Below are 16,166 nucleotides of genomic sequence, written 5' to 3'. Positions count from 1 at the left end.
TACTATTACAGTTCATACATATATCTTCTTCTTCTTCCTCGCGTTGTCCCGGCATTTTGCCACGGCTCATGGGAGCCTGGGGTCCGCTTGGCAACTAATCCCAGTAATTGGCGTGGGCACTAGTTTTTACGAAAGCGACTGCCATCTGACCTTCCAACCCAGAGGGTAAACTAGGCCCGTTTAGGGATTAGTCCGGTTTCCTCACGATGTTTTCCTTCACCGAAAAGCGACTGGTAAATATCATACATATATGTAGAACTAATTAAATTCAATGAGATTTCAATAGTGAACACACATCCATAAATACGGCCTACATGGTATTAGTTTGTTGTGTACAACAATGTTAATAATAGAATGGTAAGACGATACAGAATGTAAGGTTAATCAACCACATTCACACGAGCGTAACGATACATCATGGGTGAACATAATTTGCGTCGAAGCTGGCGGCCAGCATTCCGCCTTTGTTTTTATACAGGTTGTCCGGCTCAGTGTAGAAACGAAGAATAGAGGGCCTTAAGCGCGGATCCCCAAGTATTCGGTGTTTTCGGTGACTTTCTGAGGAAAGTGTATCTGTAACTACTTTTAAGTCATTTCGCTTTTACTGCACTGTGACGCGGTGAGCAAAGTTATATTAAATGGCAAAGTTTTATACTTTTACGGTAGCCGCTTGTTAATAGTCTGTGCGGAAAGGGAAGAGTCGTGGAATGTATGGGGCCCAATACAATCCACGACTCTTCTCTTTCCGCACAGACTCTTTCATCGGTTAGCAAGTCGTTTAAATAAGCCAAATTTGCCTCGTGCCCAATGTATTTATATTTTCTTTTTTATACTTCGAAACAAGTGAAGCTTTTGATTGAAGTACGATCGTGATTGGGTGACATTTTGTTGGTGACAGATTGGAATTAAAATACCTATTGAGTTTGTCAAAGGCCCTCGACATCAAATCGCTTTGCTTTAGATTGCGTTTTAATGGAGACCTTTAGTTCAAAAGCATAAATCTCTCAGTATATTTGTAACGATGTTAATTTTTGACGGCGTCCAGTGTATAATTTATCTACTTCCATGAAAACGTACACAAATGCTTAGTAGTATGCCTAGTAATTTGCGGTTTTTCCTGAAACATTATAGGTTGTTTGCAAAAAGCCGCACGAACTAAGTGCATTCGGCGTTAGCGGTGCATGCTGCTTGCATCGTGACACGCAATTGAATAGGAAGGAACGAATACTCTTTCCGACGCAATGCAACTTCACGCTCGATGAAGATTAACGGAACGACAAAAACCATTGAACCCTCATTACTTCGGTTCCGTATACACCTCAGGTTTCGACGAACTATTCCTACATAACTGCTTTTTTGTAAGCAAATATTTACACATTCTTTGATCGCTCCTTGACACGACTTCCCACGGCAACCACAGTGTTACAATAATGAGCACAACATTAACATCATCTAAAACGAAATGCTGCGTCATTATTCAAAAGAAGCAGCGCATCAATATTAGAAATCATCTTAGAACAAAAGAAGTTAATTAAAATTGGAAATCCGATATTCTATTCAAACACATTCTATTCTAATAAACATAATAAACATGATCTCTACATGAATACATCTGTAATTGCACTTGTTCACGTTAAATTATAAGCCATAAGTCTCAATTTGTACGAACACTCGTCCATTTTCCTCACAAAATAAATTACCTATTCACTCTGGACGAATGGGGTGATGAGGTAATTCATGTTGTTTATTCATCAGTGAATTTCTCAAAAGCGTCATTGTAGTTTAATTCGAGTTGTTCTCAATATTGACCAAATTTTACGCCCTTTTGGTCTGTTAAAAGGACGACGACGATAAGGCGTTACATTCATACAAAACATACTTAATCCGTTAACGCGATCGAAAAGACAACTCCCTGGGGAGGTCATTTATATAAATCCGTACCTTGTTATGTCCGAATGAGAATGTATCTTCATGCGCTATCGTGGGTATGGGAGTGTGCCTGTCGCTGTCCCAATTTAGGTGCCAGTTATCTAACGAGTCTGTTGAGGATTTCTTTGTATCGATGGAGCTCTTTCTGGACAAGGAGTAGTTGCTGCCGACGTAATCTCTCTTCATGTCCCTGATGCCGTTGCTTGAGAGGGAGTCTCTTCTGTTGTAGTTTACAACGTTTGCGCGGTTGACAAGGTTTGTAAATGATCCCATGGAGTGTCTTTTGTTGTTGTATCTTTGGGTGGGACTGGGTGTCTCCCTGCGCGGAGGGGTGACGGACGGGCTGTGCGGGCGCCGCAGAATGCTCGGGAACGAAGAGGGGTGATCCATCTCGCGAGCGGGCGACCCCGCCAGGCCCAAGGAATCTCTTCGCCTGTTTAACAACATGCGTGGTTTAACAACTTGTATTACCGGATCTCATTAGCGTTAATCATCTTAGTCCTGTGCCCTGTTTTTTCTAAATAAGTTAAATGTAAAGAATGTAGAAAGAACAAAGCGTTGTCCAAGATAGCAGTTGCATTCGATTTTAATAATTTATCAACCGGCGCGACTATATACGGGATAACAATTAAAATACATGTATAGAGTATTAAAACCATACTACAAACACCTAATTATTGATGCTTTGATGTATTGAAAACTATTGGTAGTATATTTTTTGTACTTTGCTCTTTTTTTTACTGTTTAAAATGAGTATTTTTAGTAGTGTTATATCAAACGAGCGATATATCTAGGAATCTCTAGGAATATAATTAACATAATTACAACATACATTTGCAATGCCACTTAAGAAGATGAGATGAAACAGAGGAACGCATTCGTCGCGACATAAAGACAACATTGTTTATAGACAGGACACAAGCTATGATGCGCGCGTCAGATCATAACATAAACATTATCGCCTACCTGATAATGAGCCCATTAGACGGCGACACAGACTCCCTGTAGTATCCAGGAGAGGATTCCCTGCTGCTGTGTAGGTATAGAGACGATCTATAAGGAGAGCTGCAGGCATGCCTTCCGTGCACATCACAGTGAGGATCGTGCTCCACGGTCGAACTGACAAAAGGCGAGCGCCGCCCTTCCAAGTTCATGTTCCCAAACATGGAGTCCAGCTGACGCATGGCAGCTACCTTCTTCACAACACTCATCTTCACTGACACGATCGCGAAGTACAAAGACAACAAAGTATTAACGTACGCCCTCCAAGTATGCTGCGAGGCGACTGGACAGAACGGACGGCATTGGTGCGCACAACGCGAACGACGATGACTCACTGCGCGCGAGCAAGTACGATTATCGACGTGTCCTACAATTACATATATACAATAAGTAAGTGACAAGGTAAATAATGGTCCAGAGCACAACTTAGAGCCATCAATAATAAACAAGCAGTCCGTGGGTGGAAGTTCATGCCAAGGTCGCAATGATGTACTCGCGACTGAGAAAAACCTACGTTCGTGCAATTTTAAATATTAATAAATGTAAACATTGTCTTAGTATGCGGCTTCTACTTAGAATGTAGGTTGATACTAAGATCGTTCTATAACCAGTTTATCTCAACAGTTATGCAAAAATATTATCAGCCGGCATGGGTAGGTACTTATCAAGATCCTTGATATCGGAATAGAGACGTTGACATACTTATAAACTGAAATAGATATATTATCATACACTAAAGAAAAAGTGACCAAGTAAATGAATATATAATTATTAATAAATATTACATAAAATAATTTGATTTAAGTACCTATTCCCTAGTTGACATACTTTCGACTAAAAAAACAAACAATGTTTCTTAAAACGAGGTAATTCTTCAATTATGTAATTCTTCCAAGGGAGCAAGTAGTAGTGAACCACGATTCGGGATTTTTCTGACACATATAGCTGGAAACAAATTATCGGACGCGGCTGACGGACGCGGCTCACAGCCGCGACTTATAGATATCTAGATAATGAATATACACTGAACTGTGCAAACTATCGGAGGTAAGCCGTGGACGTAACCTTGAGCCTTCGGACATCCGACAGAAATCTGGCGCGCTGGATGTTCCTGACTGTGCACACTTTTATGTCGCGCGCGTCAGCCGCGTCCGTCAGCCGCGTCCGATAATTTGTTTCCAGCTTATATCTCAGCCGTATAAAAATCGTTTCTACCGAACAAATCCAAAAACTTAACCCATTTCGAAAAGACCCGAGTGAAAATCAACAGAAACTAGCTGAAAAACGCTTTGTAATAATCTAATACCTTTAAACGAGCAATTCTTGCTATTTATTTAGGTATTTAATATAAATATATTTCGGGGATCTCGGAAACGGCTCTAACGATTTCGATGAAATTTGGTATTTGGTGTTATCTCTGGGAAAACGCTAATTTTGGAGATTTTATATGTTTTTGTCTCCCAGATATTGTACTTAATATGTAATCATTTTCATAATCATCTGTTCATCTTAGCCGTTTTCCGGTTGCACCTTAAAAATTCCGGCGTCCGGTTGGCTATCTGCTCCCATGACATTAAGGCGTAAACACATTTTTTACGAAAGCGAGTCTTATCAAAACATTCAATAATCAGAAGGGGAAATTGGGCCATGATATTGAGATCGGGCCACTTACCTCACGACATTTTTATTTACCGAAATAATTTTCATATTGAACCTAATCGACACGGAGCAATCAGTTGTGACGACCGTCGATTCGTTCTAAATAACTTTCGTTTATATAAAACCGGACAAGTGCGAGTCGGAGTCGCTCGCTGAGGGTTCCGTACAAAATTTAACTTTTTTTACAAATTTAACTTTGAGATGTTTTCCTGAACTTGTAGTGTAAGACGATATTACTTGCCAAATTTCATAGTTCTAGGTCAACGGTAACTAATATATAGATGTTGATTCCCTTGAGGTGTCGAAAACTCTAAATCTACGTTTTTTGCAGCATAAACGGCCGTATCATTATTTTATGTTAACTTGTTTGTTTTTTTTTACAGCTTCAAGGGACCGCGTAGACCAGAGTAAGACGAGTAAGTATATGGTTTTAATTACAACTCAATACCTCCACACGTTCCCAAGATAAAGGGGCTTGACAGACAGACGGACGGACGGGCAACAAAGTGATCATTATAAGGGTTCCGTTTTTTCTTACGGGTACGGAACCCTAAAAAAAGTGTCATTGCGATATCGTAACAGTTTTGATTGCGCTTCGTCTAAATGAACGGTCATTTCCCATGTTATTAGAAACGCTTTGTTTTTATTAGATCGTAAGAAAACGGCTTCCATTACTAATTAAAGGACCAAATGTCCCTTTACATTGGTTTTGAATATTAGCGATTTTTAGTGATTATGAGTACTTCTATAAAAAAAACCTCCTCCGTAAAAATATTGTTCCCAATTCCTTCTCGTTTCTTTTTTAATCTGCTCAGTGATTATTTAATATAACACCAGGAAGTTGACTTTGAGGAAAACATTCCGATATTACTCTCACAAAATTTTAGTGAACATTCCCTGCAATAACACTATAAAACACCGAACACTATAAAAGAATTAAATATTGTACATTTTAAGAAGACTTTAAAATCACTGCTAATCAAGAAATGTTACTACAGTGTACAGCAGTTCTTGAATGATAATGATTTATAGCTCGTTTTCCATCTTTGACAATTTTAGTATTCTTTAAAAATATTATTGTTGACATTCTTAAATATTTATAGTTTTAAATTATTTTTGTGAATTATCTTTCTGTTCTAATTTTGTACTTAATTGATTTGACTAATGGAGCATGAATACCTTGGAATTGTGCATGTTTAATTTAGTTTATATATAATATAGGTAAAAAAATTCGTACGCCTAGCGGCAAAACATAGCGTTCGCAATTATGCTTTAACTATAAGACCTATACAATGTACCTATGTTATAACGAATAAATGCATTCTGATTCTGATTCTGAATAAATATTTCACATAAGGAGTGGTCCGGAAAAAAAGGAGCAGCACATTATGTGGATTTTTCATTTTATTTTGTAATAATTTGTAAGCAGTTCATTTCTATAGTGATCTGTAGATACTATTCTTTACAATTAAATACACTCGTATTTAATATAAAACGGGTGAATTAGAGTTTTCGCGTTTTATATTACATCTCTCATGACACTTTTGAAGGAAATTAAATTATAAGGTATTTCTCATACACATCGTTTTTTCTGTAAGTTTGATAAGCGAATTAATACATTAAATTATTTTTCGTTCTATATAAAACATTTTTTATTTGACTTCACTTTGAGGTAGTTTCATGGAATTTCTACTTTTGTATATTTGCCATTTTTACAGAGATGTGTCTTCCATAGAAAAACCTCTGTCATAGGTTAGATTGTAGAAAACGGCCAACAAATATTATCAAATTGTACTGTTCAAAAAGTTACAAATACATTGCAATAAAAATAAGAAAACTCAAACAATCTCATATTCTCTCGTTGTTCAAAAATGACCCCCGTGCCTGGAAGATGGGTCAGCCGCTGGTTTGGGACGCAACCTGTGCCGATACTCTAGCACTGTCCCATCTCCATGGCACTGCAGTTAAGGCTGGCTCGGCTGCCAATTCGGCCGAGGTCCTCAAGCGGCGCAAATATGCAACCATAAATAGTGGTTGCATATATGAGCCGTTTTTAAGGAATGTAGCCGCAGGTTGGTGGGATTGACGCGTGACCTGAGAGAGTTGGGTCATATCTAGCCATAGATGGTAGTATTTCTATAGATGTGGCCTACCGCGTGCCCCCGTAAGGGATAGACATAGATGACGTCACAAACCCGGGGATACCATCTAGGTAAAAATACCCCAATATTATCAAATATTGGGGTAATTTTAATCACGTTCGCGAGTTGTTCGCCTACGTAAGACGCAGCGATAAATAAAATATCAAAGGGCCAATTTTCTTTTTTTTTTAATTTATTTAGAAAACAAACAGCCTTTTACAAATAAGTCTTACAAAAATGACTAAAAATAGGCCTAAAGTTTCATACGTTACTAAGTTGACTATTACAATGAAAAGTAAATAGGTTACTTAATTATAATATAAATTACCCGTAGGTATAGTTGTGAGTACATCACGCAAATAAAGTAAGAAAACAATGCAAAATATTTACTTGAAACAAATAGAAAAGGTAGGTTTTCGTAATATGCTTTGAGCATATCCGGCAGTTTTGCGTCGGTGCCCAGTTTCTCCTTCCGGTTGCTAAAATCCATTTAGCACGCGTGCCTGCATCTTGTGGAAATCTGGAGGTAATAAACGAAATATTCATTTTGTAATCTGTCACTCTTATTGCAAAATTAAGAATTAGTGCCTGCAGCATATCATAGAATTAGATTCTCTGAGTCGTGGCAAAACCCCCTATAACGTTAGAAAGAATCCGTAATGCTTAAATAAATATAATTTACATTCTAATTTAAACACAGTTCAATTTTATTGTTCGTATATGTCCAGTTCTACAGCAAAATTATTTATAAAATTTTTATTAAAATACAAAATACCCGAATTTTGGGGTAATGATATGCATCGCGGGCTGGTATCCCTCGAATAATAGCTATGCGACTAAATTGAATACACGTTATTAAAAGGGTGACGCATAGAGTAACTTATATGGGTGACGGCTTACTGTCAATATGCGTACGTAATTTGGTCGGTTAATTTATCAGGAAATATTTATAGGTTAATTTTTTTACCGAGTTATTATTTACTGTAAATGCTTTTTCTACTCAGATTTTAATTGATATAGATTGTAGGATGCTGTTACTAAGCATGATAATGTGACCGAAGTATAAAATACTGTATTTACCTGTAAAATGTTACGTTGTCCTGTTTTTGCCGGCAGTCACTTGTACAGCTCAAAACTGAGCAATTCACCATATTTGTTGAATTGTTAAGTACTACTACATGCACACGAAACACTGATTTCAATATTTTTCCTGATAATCTTTGCACTGTTCATATGTTTCACACCAATTTGACGTTTACGCATTGTTTGTATCCCACCATAAACTACGGTGGGGAATAAAAAAATATGAGACTCTGACAAAGACAAACAATAATAGCGCTTTCTCTGCTACTCCTAGTGAAAGATACATAAGACTATCCCGTTCTGTCAGTTATCCCCACCACTCATGCCATGCCCTCGTATCTAGCACAGCGGATCAGCATTGCCATACAACGTGACAATGCTGCCAGCCTTCTGAGCACGCTGCCAATGGACGGCGATTTGGGCCAAATTTTTTATCTATAGTTTATTTTTATGCTTAGTTTTTAATTCTAGTTTTTTATTTTAGTTTGTAATATTTATTTTAAGGCTTTTTATTATTTGTTTTAATTAAATTGTTTATATCTCATATTTATCGATATTATTTTATTTTATATTTTTATTTTATAGTACTTATTTAACTAAATTACAAAAAAAAACTACTTCATAATTAGCATAAAAATATACCATATAATTCACAGCTACTTTTTTACTGGGCCACTTCTTATTACAGTCCCGATTTCATTCTCCAAGTTCGTACATAAAATCGGTAGCGGTAATACATTTTCGTGTACATTTTCCCAAAGACTTACAACACAACCGCAAGGTATTTCTAAAAAAATGCCGGGATCGTATTACTCGGGTTGCAGCATAGCCCAAGCCTTTTAAAAAAAGCAAACATTCGAAAATACTAAGTATATCAGTATCAGTATGGTTACGGTATTTACATTTAATCCAGTATGCAATAAGCAGTAGTAGGCGGCTAAAAACTTCTTCGGCCTTAGAAAAATAATGAAAGAGAGTATTAAAGTACCTAAATGTTAATTATTAATCGTTAGTAATGGCGGCAATATTTAAACTGCCAAAGAGGCGGGGAAAAAAGTAGCATTGTGGTTTTTTTTTTCTTTTTTTTTTCTAGCTTAGGACGCTAACATTTCAGCCTCCCCTCATAGACTTAGAATAGTTAGAATGGTGTGACTATCCAACACAAAATTTTCAAAGTAGGTATCCGAACACTAAAATTAACCATAATTATAATTACCAACCGTATAGTCACAATTAATTGTCAAACTACGCGCAGCTGGCGCGTGGGTCTGCAATCAAGTAATTAAATAAATATAAATGTTAGTATAGCTGTCGTTTAACCGTTTCAGGAAGTCGGTGTTTACGCGGCAATACGAGTAAATTACGATCAAATTAGATGGAGATTGATTTTAAATAAAATAGTATCCAACGCGCAGTTTGTTCTCTATAAATAATTTGCAATTAATACCTCTATACTTACTTAAGAAAAATTTGCGCGACGCATAAATGAAACATGTCAGTTTACCAAATTGTGGAAAACATAAAAGTATGGTTCAAAATATTCAAATATAATTTCAAAAGGGCGGGCCAAAATAATCATTTCGTTTTCTCCTGTAAACATAATCCATACTAATATTATAAATGCGAAAGTATTATGTCTGTCTATCTGTCAGTCTGTTATTTCTTCACGCTTAAACCGCAGAACCGATTTAGTTGAAATTTGGTATACAGTTTGAGCTATTGGGAAGGATATAGTATAATTTTTATTCCCGAAATCATCCCTTAAGGGTGTAAAAAATGGGGTGGAAATGTATAGTGGATCAATTTGGGAATGAATAAAAAACAGATTTGTTTGAAAAGTAAGGTACCCAAATTCCTTATTCCACGCAGACGAAGTCGCGGGCAAAAGCTAGTAATGCCATAAGTTAGCAATATGTAATATTAAGGTTTAACTTTAGGCCAATAAAGGTTACCCACCCACTGAGAGCATAGTTTACCCATTGTCGATAATGGCATTAGCGCTATGTGGCCGAACCACCGATATACATATAGCACACGCAAATCTAAGATAACTAAACAGAGATCCCTTTCCTCGCGCAAGTCATCCAAATGGACGTATCTTTGCAATGGATACATGACATGGATAGTTCTATCTGCCGGTCTAGTATGAGTTGCGTTCTCGCGCGCTACTTGAATTCGCGCAAGATATACGCTTCATCTCACGCGCGCGAGAACGCAACTCATGCTAGACCGCCTGATAAGGGCTACCCTAAGGTTTTTCGCGCTTATTATATTTTTCTTTACATCCAATCATAATGATTATTGATTAATTTATACAAGCTCCGCAAACATGTTAAGGTGAGTTAAGCCTAAGCAAAACCCATTCAAAACCATTTTACTCTTCAAAAGGTTTTATATGCCGCAGACACAGGAGCTCAGGCAAATAAAGTGGTCTTTTAGCAGTAACAGCACTCCGTACCCGTTACGTAGAAGCAGCGATATTTTTATAGAAAAAAAAAACAGTGTATAATCTTGAGCAAAGTAAGTTTATATGCATTTGTTTTTCTCAATCACATTAAAATGTGCATTTTTTTAAGAAAAAATTATTACATTATGTCTTTCCTTAGACACCTCAATTAACATGTGATGGGCGAGATTATAGATCTTAGGGGTGCGGTCCGGAATTTCAAGTCACACAATTGAATAACTCCGACGCCTTAAACCAATTTCCGAATTTAATTATTACTCAAGTTTGTATGAGGAGTGACTGTTAATAAGACTGCTACATACAAACCGTAAATGTTTGACTGAATTCAAATGAGAGCCGAAAATAAAATTATTTTCAAGTAAATCTTGCTATATCTGTTTGCCATGAAATAAAGTCCAAACGCACAAAGCAATGAATATGGGTTAGTAGGTAACTATAATATCCGCAGAATTAAGTGGCGAGCACGGTCATAAATCATCGGGATCACGCTATCTCTTTCGCACCTGCACGGCCTTATGGAGCGGGCCGTGCAACAATAGTGCAGGTACCGGTAACAACAATAGTGACGTTTATGACCCTGCTCGCCACTTAATTCTGCGGATACTATAGTTGTAAAAATGTCGTACCTGATATAAATTTATTTATTTAACCTTTGAGAAACAAACAGGCAAAAACAACACATATAGTAAATCAGATAACACATTCACAAGCCACACAGTTTCCACTAATGAATAATAACAGTTATGTTGCTCAGAAAATAACATTAATACAATGGCAATAAAAGGGATTTAAGTAGGACGCCGTTACAAATGGTTGGATTTCAGAATCAGAATTCTATTTTATTTGCCAGAATACTTAAAACAACAAGGTGAGGTTTCGTTTTAACCTATAACTTGATGAAAACTAATATATGTATAGGTGTTTAGAATTCATAGTTCCTTTAATAACAACAGACCTGATTAACTGGTGCGTCTAATACGATTAATTCACAAATTTCACGGTTCCTTGACTGGGTGATAAGTTCTGAGAGAATTAAATTACACCCACTCAGAAATGAGAACAAAAGCTACAACTACGGGCTAAATGGATTACTATCGGAAGTACGGGAGATATAAAAGGACCCGGGTGTTGGAACCTTTTTTATAAATAGCACGTTTATTAATAATGTGGAAGGCGTTAGTAAAAGGTCACGTTAGTATAGATTAAGCATTGAAAACGCAAATGAGGTCATTTATATAAAAATATAATCTGAATTCGCATTCATATTTAGATGAGGGTTTATTATTTGCAGTCTAAAAAAAATATAGTGTCAGCACAAGTAATCTAACTAAAGGATCATCCCCTGGATTAAAAAAGAGAGGTGTCCGTAATGTTTTCGATTATTCTAATAAGTTGAGTCACTTTGATTCAAGTTGTTTCCGAATTCCTAAGACGCGAATATTCGTGTAATTTTTTTTTTAATCCAATTTATGGGATTAAAACGTGGACTTCGAATAAAAACTGTAGGTACCTAAATAATTATGAATTATTTAATACTTCAAAATATTCCACTCTGCGAGATCGAGTTCTTAAAATTTTACTACAAAGTAACGTAACTTGGCGGGTAACGTGTTCGCTATGAAAGCAACTTGTTAAGGGTACCTATACACCTTTAAGAGCGTGTGCAGGCTATTTTGAACGCCTTACCCGCTTAGCTATTTTTGCTGCTGACTGTACAGCAAAAAGTAAATGTAGCTGAAATTTATTTAGAGTTTTACATTTTTCTCAACGGCATTGTATACAAGTATACGCAAATATGTTTTGGCTTAAACATCATATAACCAAGAAAGAAAATCACACTTAATGCTCTAAGCCGCTGATGGTTACGCATATATCTCAATGAATATTTAATAAGTTTGTTCTTAATTAATATGTTAAATTAAATCATAATTCCTTTCGTGAAGTCCATTAAGAAGGCGTATACCTAATAATCAGATTATTTTACGTAACTGCTCCAATAACAAACTCGAAAAACTTAAATAGATGCAATGGCGCCGTCAGCTATTAAATTAATAGTCAAATTAGCATACCTAATACAAACTGTTAGGAAAATAAACATTTAGTTTAATATGAACGGAAATTAGTTACGAGGCTATTTGTTACAAAATAAGTCGCCAAGCATTTAATATGTGGACCATGCAGACACTAGACGTAAGGTTAAATAATTACATTAACATTACTTTTGTTTTGACTGTAAGTATAGTAATTAGAATTAAGTAAAACAGTATGGAAATTATAATGGACGAAAAGCTAGAAAATGTTAACTGAAACTGCGTTTTAAGCGTAGGTAATCCTTCCTAAAGCGCTGCTATTACGCTGGAAAAAGTCACCATGAGTTTCTCTTAACGATTTTAATTACGATGAAGTTACTGCAGCATAAATTGCAGCTTTCTAGGCAGGGCCTTGGAGTGAACTACGCAGAAAATATACGAAGGAGATAGTATTGTCAGAGCCACGTAAATAATAATCTCAAGTAAACTTAAAAGTTGAGCTGTTTATCGTCAAGAGTACGTACGAGGTACTGACCGTGTAGCGTGAGTTACGTTCTCGCGCTTGAGTTTATATTTGAAGTCGCGCAAGATGTATGGAATCGCGCGCGAGAACGCAACTGATGCTAGCAAGTCTGGTGTACGTACGTAATGTAACACTTTGTTTCCAGATAAGTCTACGCAGATGAAGTAGCAGACATGAAGACAAAATATTTGCATCAGATACCTCGCTATATGACGTCATCTACAATAACGACGAGCTACATTTGGTATAGATACCAGTCTTTGTTTTCAACTAGTCTCCGATAGAGTTATCCTTTTTAATTTACGACTATCAGTTGAGCCGTGGGAGTAAAACAAACTAGATCTAATCGCTCGTAACTATTGTTGACGTTATTTGTGATAACTGATATATTATGTTAGGAAAGAATTTCAATAAACATAATAGATTCTTAGTAATACTGGGGCTTGATTCGGCTCAAGAAATTGACACCTTTTAGCATTCACAGGGCGGGCGTCCCATTGTTTTGCGACCTTGAAAGAGATAAGGTGTATTGCTTTAAAAACAGATTACTTAATATTTTTCCCATACATACCGTAAGGCGACACGTCTGAATATTGCCGCAAGTATGAATATTGCGTCAATAACGAATATGGCGACAAGTATGAATATGGCTACAAGTATGAATATCGCGACAAGGATGAATATAGCGACAAGTATGACTATTTTTCCGTTACGTAAGGCTACACGTCGAAGTCACACGGCTACCGGATGGTGCCAGACGAGAGGAGATAAAAAAAATGAAAAAAGTAGGCATCAATAGACCGTCCACCATCTTTTTATGAGCTGTAGGCTGTAGCTATATTTGACAAAATTGTATACAATATAAAATTCCAATCGAAACTTATATAATGTATGTAAATTATTAATTTTCGCCACACCATCGTCATCACGTTACATTTTTACTTTTCGATTGGCGATAGTAGATATACGATTGTAATACTCACTACGCCTCGAAATTGTTTCGATATAACAAAAACTAAACACACAGTCATCGAAGTTATAATGCTTCCCATGCCATTTCCCTCTTAAAATATGTTCGTAGTATCAAAGGTCAGTTGGGGCCGCGTCCCCGTGGGGCCCACAGCTTATCAAAATGAAGATCGACAATCCCACACTGGCGTACGTGCTAAGCTGCGCGCATTAGGGCTCATTTAGACGGTGCGACAACTCGCATGCGAGTTTCATTACATTGCGTTATTTGATCGGTCGGCTGAATTGATGTAGCCTCAATGGTCCGCAATGTAACTAAAATCGTATACGAGTTCGCGCGCCGTCTAAATGAGCCCTTATTCTGTGGATATGCCCAAGTGGCTCGTTCGCGTTCGTGTATGGAGAAGTGTATTACTTTATGTCAAATTTACTCTAAATTAATTAGAATTTTCCTTAGTGGCCGCACAGAGAGGCGTGGAAAGCTTTACCAATATAAAAACTTGAATGCATTTTTAGTTTTTTACCAACACTAAATTAAAAGTTAGTCGAAAGTAATTATCTTATCTTCAAGGGTTCAAGGGGAGTTTCGACGCAAAAACAAGATTAGGATCCCCTGATCTACATTTTCCTTATTAATTAATGACTTAATGAATTAATTTATATAGATAATTAACCAACACAGTTGTCTGTGTTGCCAACTTACTTTAATTAAGTACCTAAATAAAAATACAACTGGAGTATCTCAATATGGAATGTGTTCTAGCTAGAGATGCCACGAATATTCGGCAACTATTCATTATTCGGCCTAATCGGACCCTGCCGAATATTCGGTATTCGTCCGAATATTGCCTACTATTCGGCCGAATACCGAATATCTGTTACACCTACCTAAAATAACAAATAACTAGGTATATTTAATATTAAAAATGCATTCTTGGAAAGTTTTTATAAACGATGACCCTTTTTTGAGCATTTGTTGATTACAATTTCTTTTTTTTTTATCTTGGGTCTGATTTGATTGACTCTTAACTACGTTCATTAATTGTGTTCGACAAAAATATATTTTGGCAAACGTTGTGCTTTGTTGACGAACAGTTTTCATAATAATTGTGACTCAAAATGTTCGAATGTCATGCCGAATATTCGGCGCTTCGGGTGAGAGGGTCCCAATATTCGGTATTCGGCCAAAACCAGTATTCGGGGCATCTCTAGTTCTAGCCTTTATTTTTATGGCTAGGCAATATCTCCTATGCAAATAGTTAGACATTAGAGGCAAGTTCTAGCGCATGAATCCACTTTACGGCCAATAATAATTTATCACACACGCGTCAACAGAATAACGATGTGCTTCCACAGATTCATATGTTTTACGAACATTAAGGCCCAGGCTATATTTAATTTCTTGTGAAATGATATGAAACCCAAGACAATAAGTAACTATAAATGTAAGAAAATTTACTTTACATATCTACAGCCATCTCATCCAGAAAATATGGAACTTTTCTGTAAGACGATCTTCCTCGCAGAGTGTACAAATGGCCCATCACGCGGACTTGTTGATTTTTGACCGACTACATGGCTTGTTTGTTTGCCTTAGGCTCTGATGATAATACCACCCACGACTAACCATGACTGTCCGAAACCTATTTTTAGTAATGATTAACTCTATTTACTCCAGTATAAACAAACTGCTATTATATTTCACCATACCAAAGATATATATAACTCCGTGTAAGATGAATAAAGTCTAAGGTGCCTCGGAAATCAAGAAAAAACCATTCTCGGATAGATGGCGCACACACCTTTGGCCTATGCTCGGCTAGATGGCGTTGACGATATATTTCATATTTAACAATTTTAACACATAGGTATCAGTGAAAGAACATGGGTCGAAATGATGTAAAAATAATAAAATCGTTTATCCATGAGTTTTAATCGTGTGTCGATAAATTGCAGTAAATTTACTGTGACTACAAAATTTTATATCTATTCTCTTTGCTACTGTAGACTGTGGCTTTCACATTACGTACGCACGCATTCGCCCTTATATCCCTTTCCATTATCAGGTAATAAAAAATGGTTTCGTTCGCCATTAATAACATGACGTGTTTACACGGCTCCGGGCTCATTTAAAAAAATACAGTGGGCTTTTCAATCCATAAACACGGGTATCAAATTTCCTGCATATCTCTACCTCTCCTCGCCTAATTTAAAAGGAATTCATAATCGCAATTTGTTTTCAAGTATAATAAAAACTTTAGGGTACGCAAAGTTTGTTTCGCTTTGATGCCTGTTACGTAATTTCGAAAACATTTTGACTCAACTGTGAGGTCGGGGCCCATTTCATGAGGACCTGTAATACA

The 16,166-nt window shown here is 36.7% G+C and overlaps 1 protein-coding gene across 2 annotated transcripts in view; it reads right to left on the bottom strand.

Moving 5' to 3' along the window:
- Positions 1-16,166, bottom strand: part of LOC134661914 (WD repeat-containing protein 47) — a 91,877-nt gene that overhangs the window by 62,611 nt on the left and 13,100 nt on the right. The window contains exons 1-2 of one of the 2 annotated variants that reach the window (XM_063518162.1): positions 2,896-3,271; positions 1,942-2,362 (exon numbers count right to left, since the gene is read on the bottom strand). The exons of the other annotated variant lie outside the window; for it this stretch is intronic. Coding sequence (XP_063374232.1) covers positions 1,942-2,362; positions 2,896-3,140 — 666 coding nt within the window. The 5' untranslated portion in view covers positions 3,141-3,271. Of the gene's footprint in view, positions 1-1,941; positions 2,363-2,895; positions 3,272-16,166 lie in introns of those variants that run through there. 2 annotated transcript variants of the gene reach the window in all.

The sequence above is a fragment of the Cydia amplana genome, chromosome Z, assembly GCF_948474715.1.
Source record: "Cydia amplana chromosome Z, ilCydAmpl1.1, whole genome shotgun sequence".
Taxonomy (NCBI): Eukaryota; Metazoa; Arthropoda; class Insecta; order Lepidoptera; family Tortricidae; genus Cydia; species Cydia amplana.
Note: the sequence above shows the minus strand (reverse complement) of the source record. Positions and strands in the feature narration are given on the sequence as shown.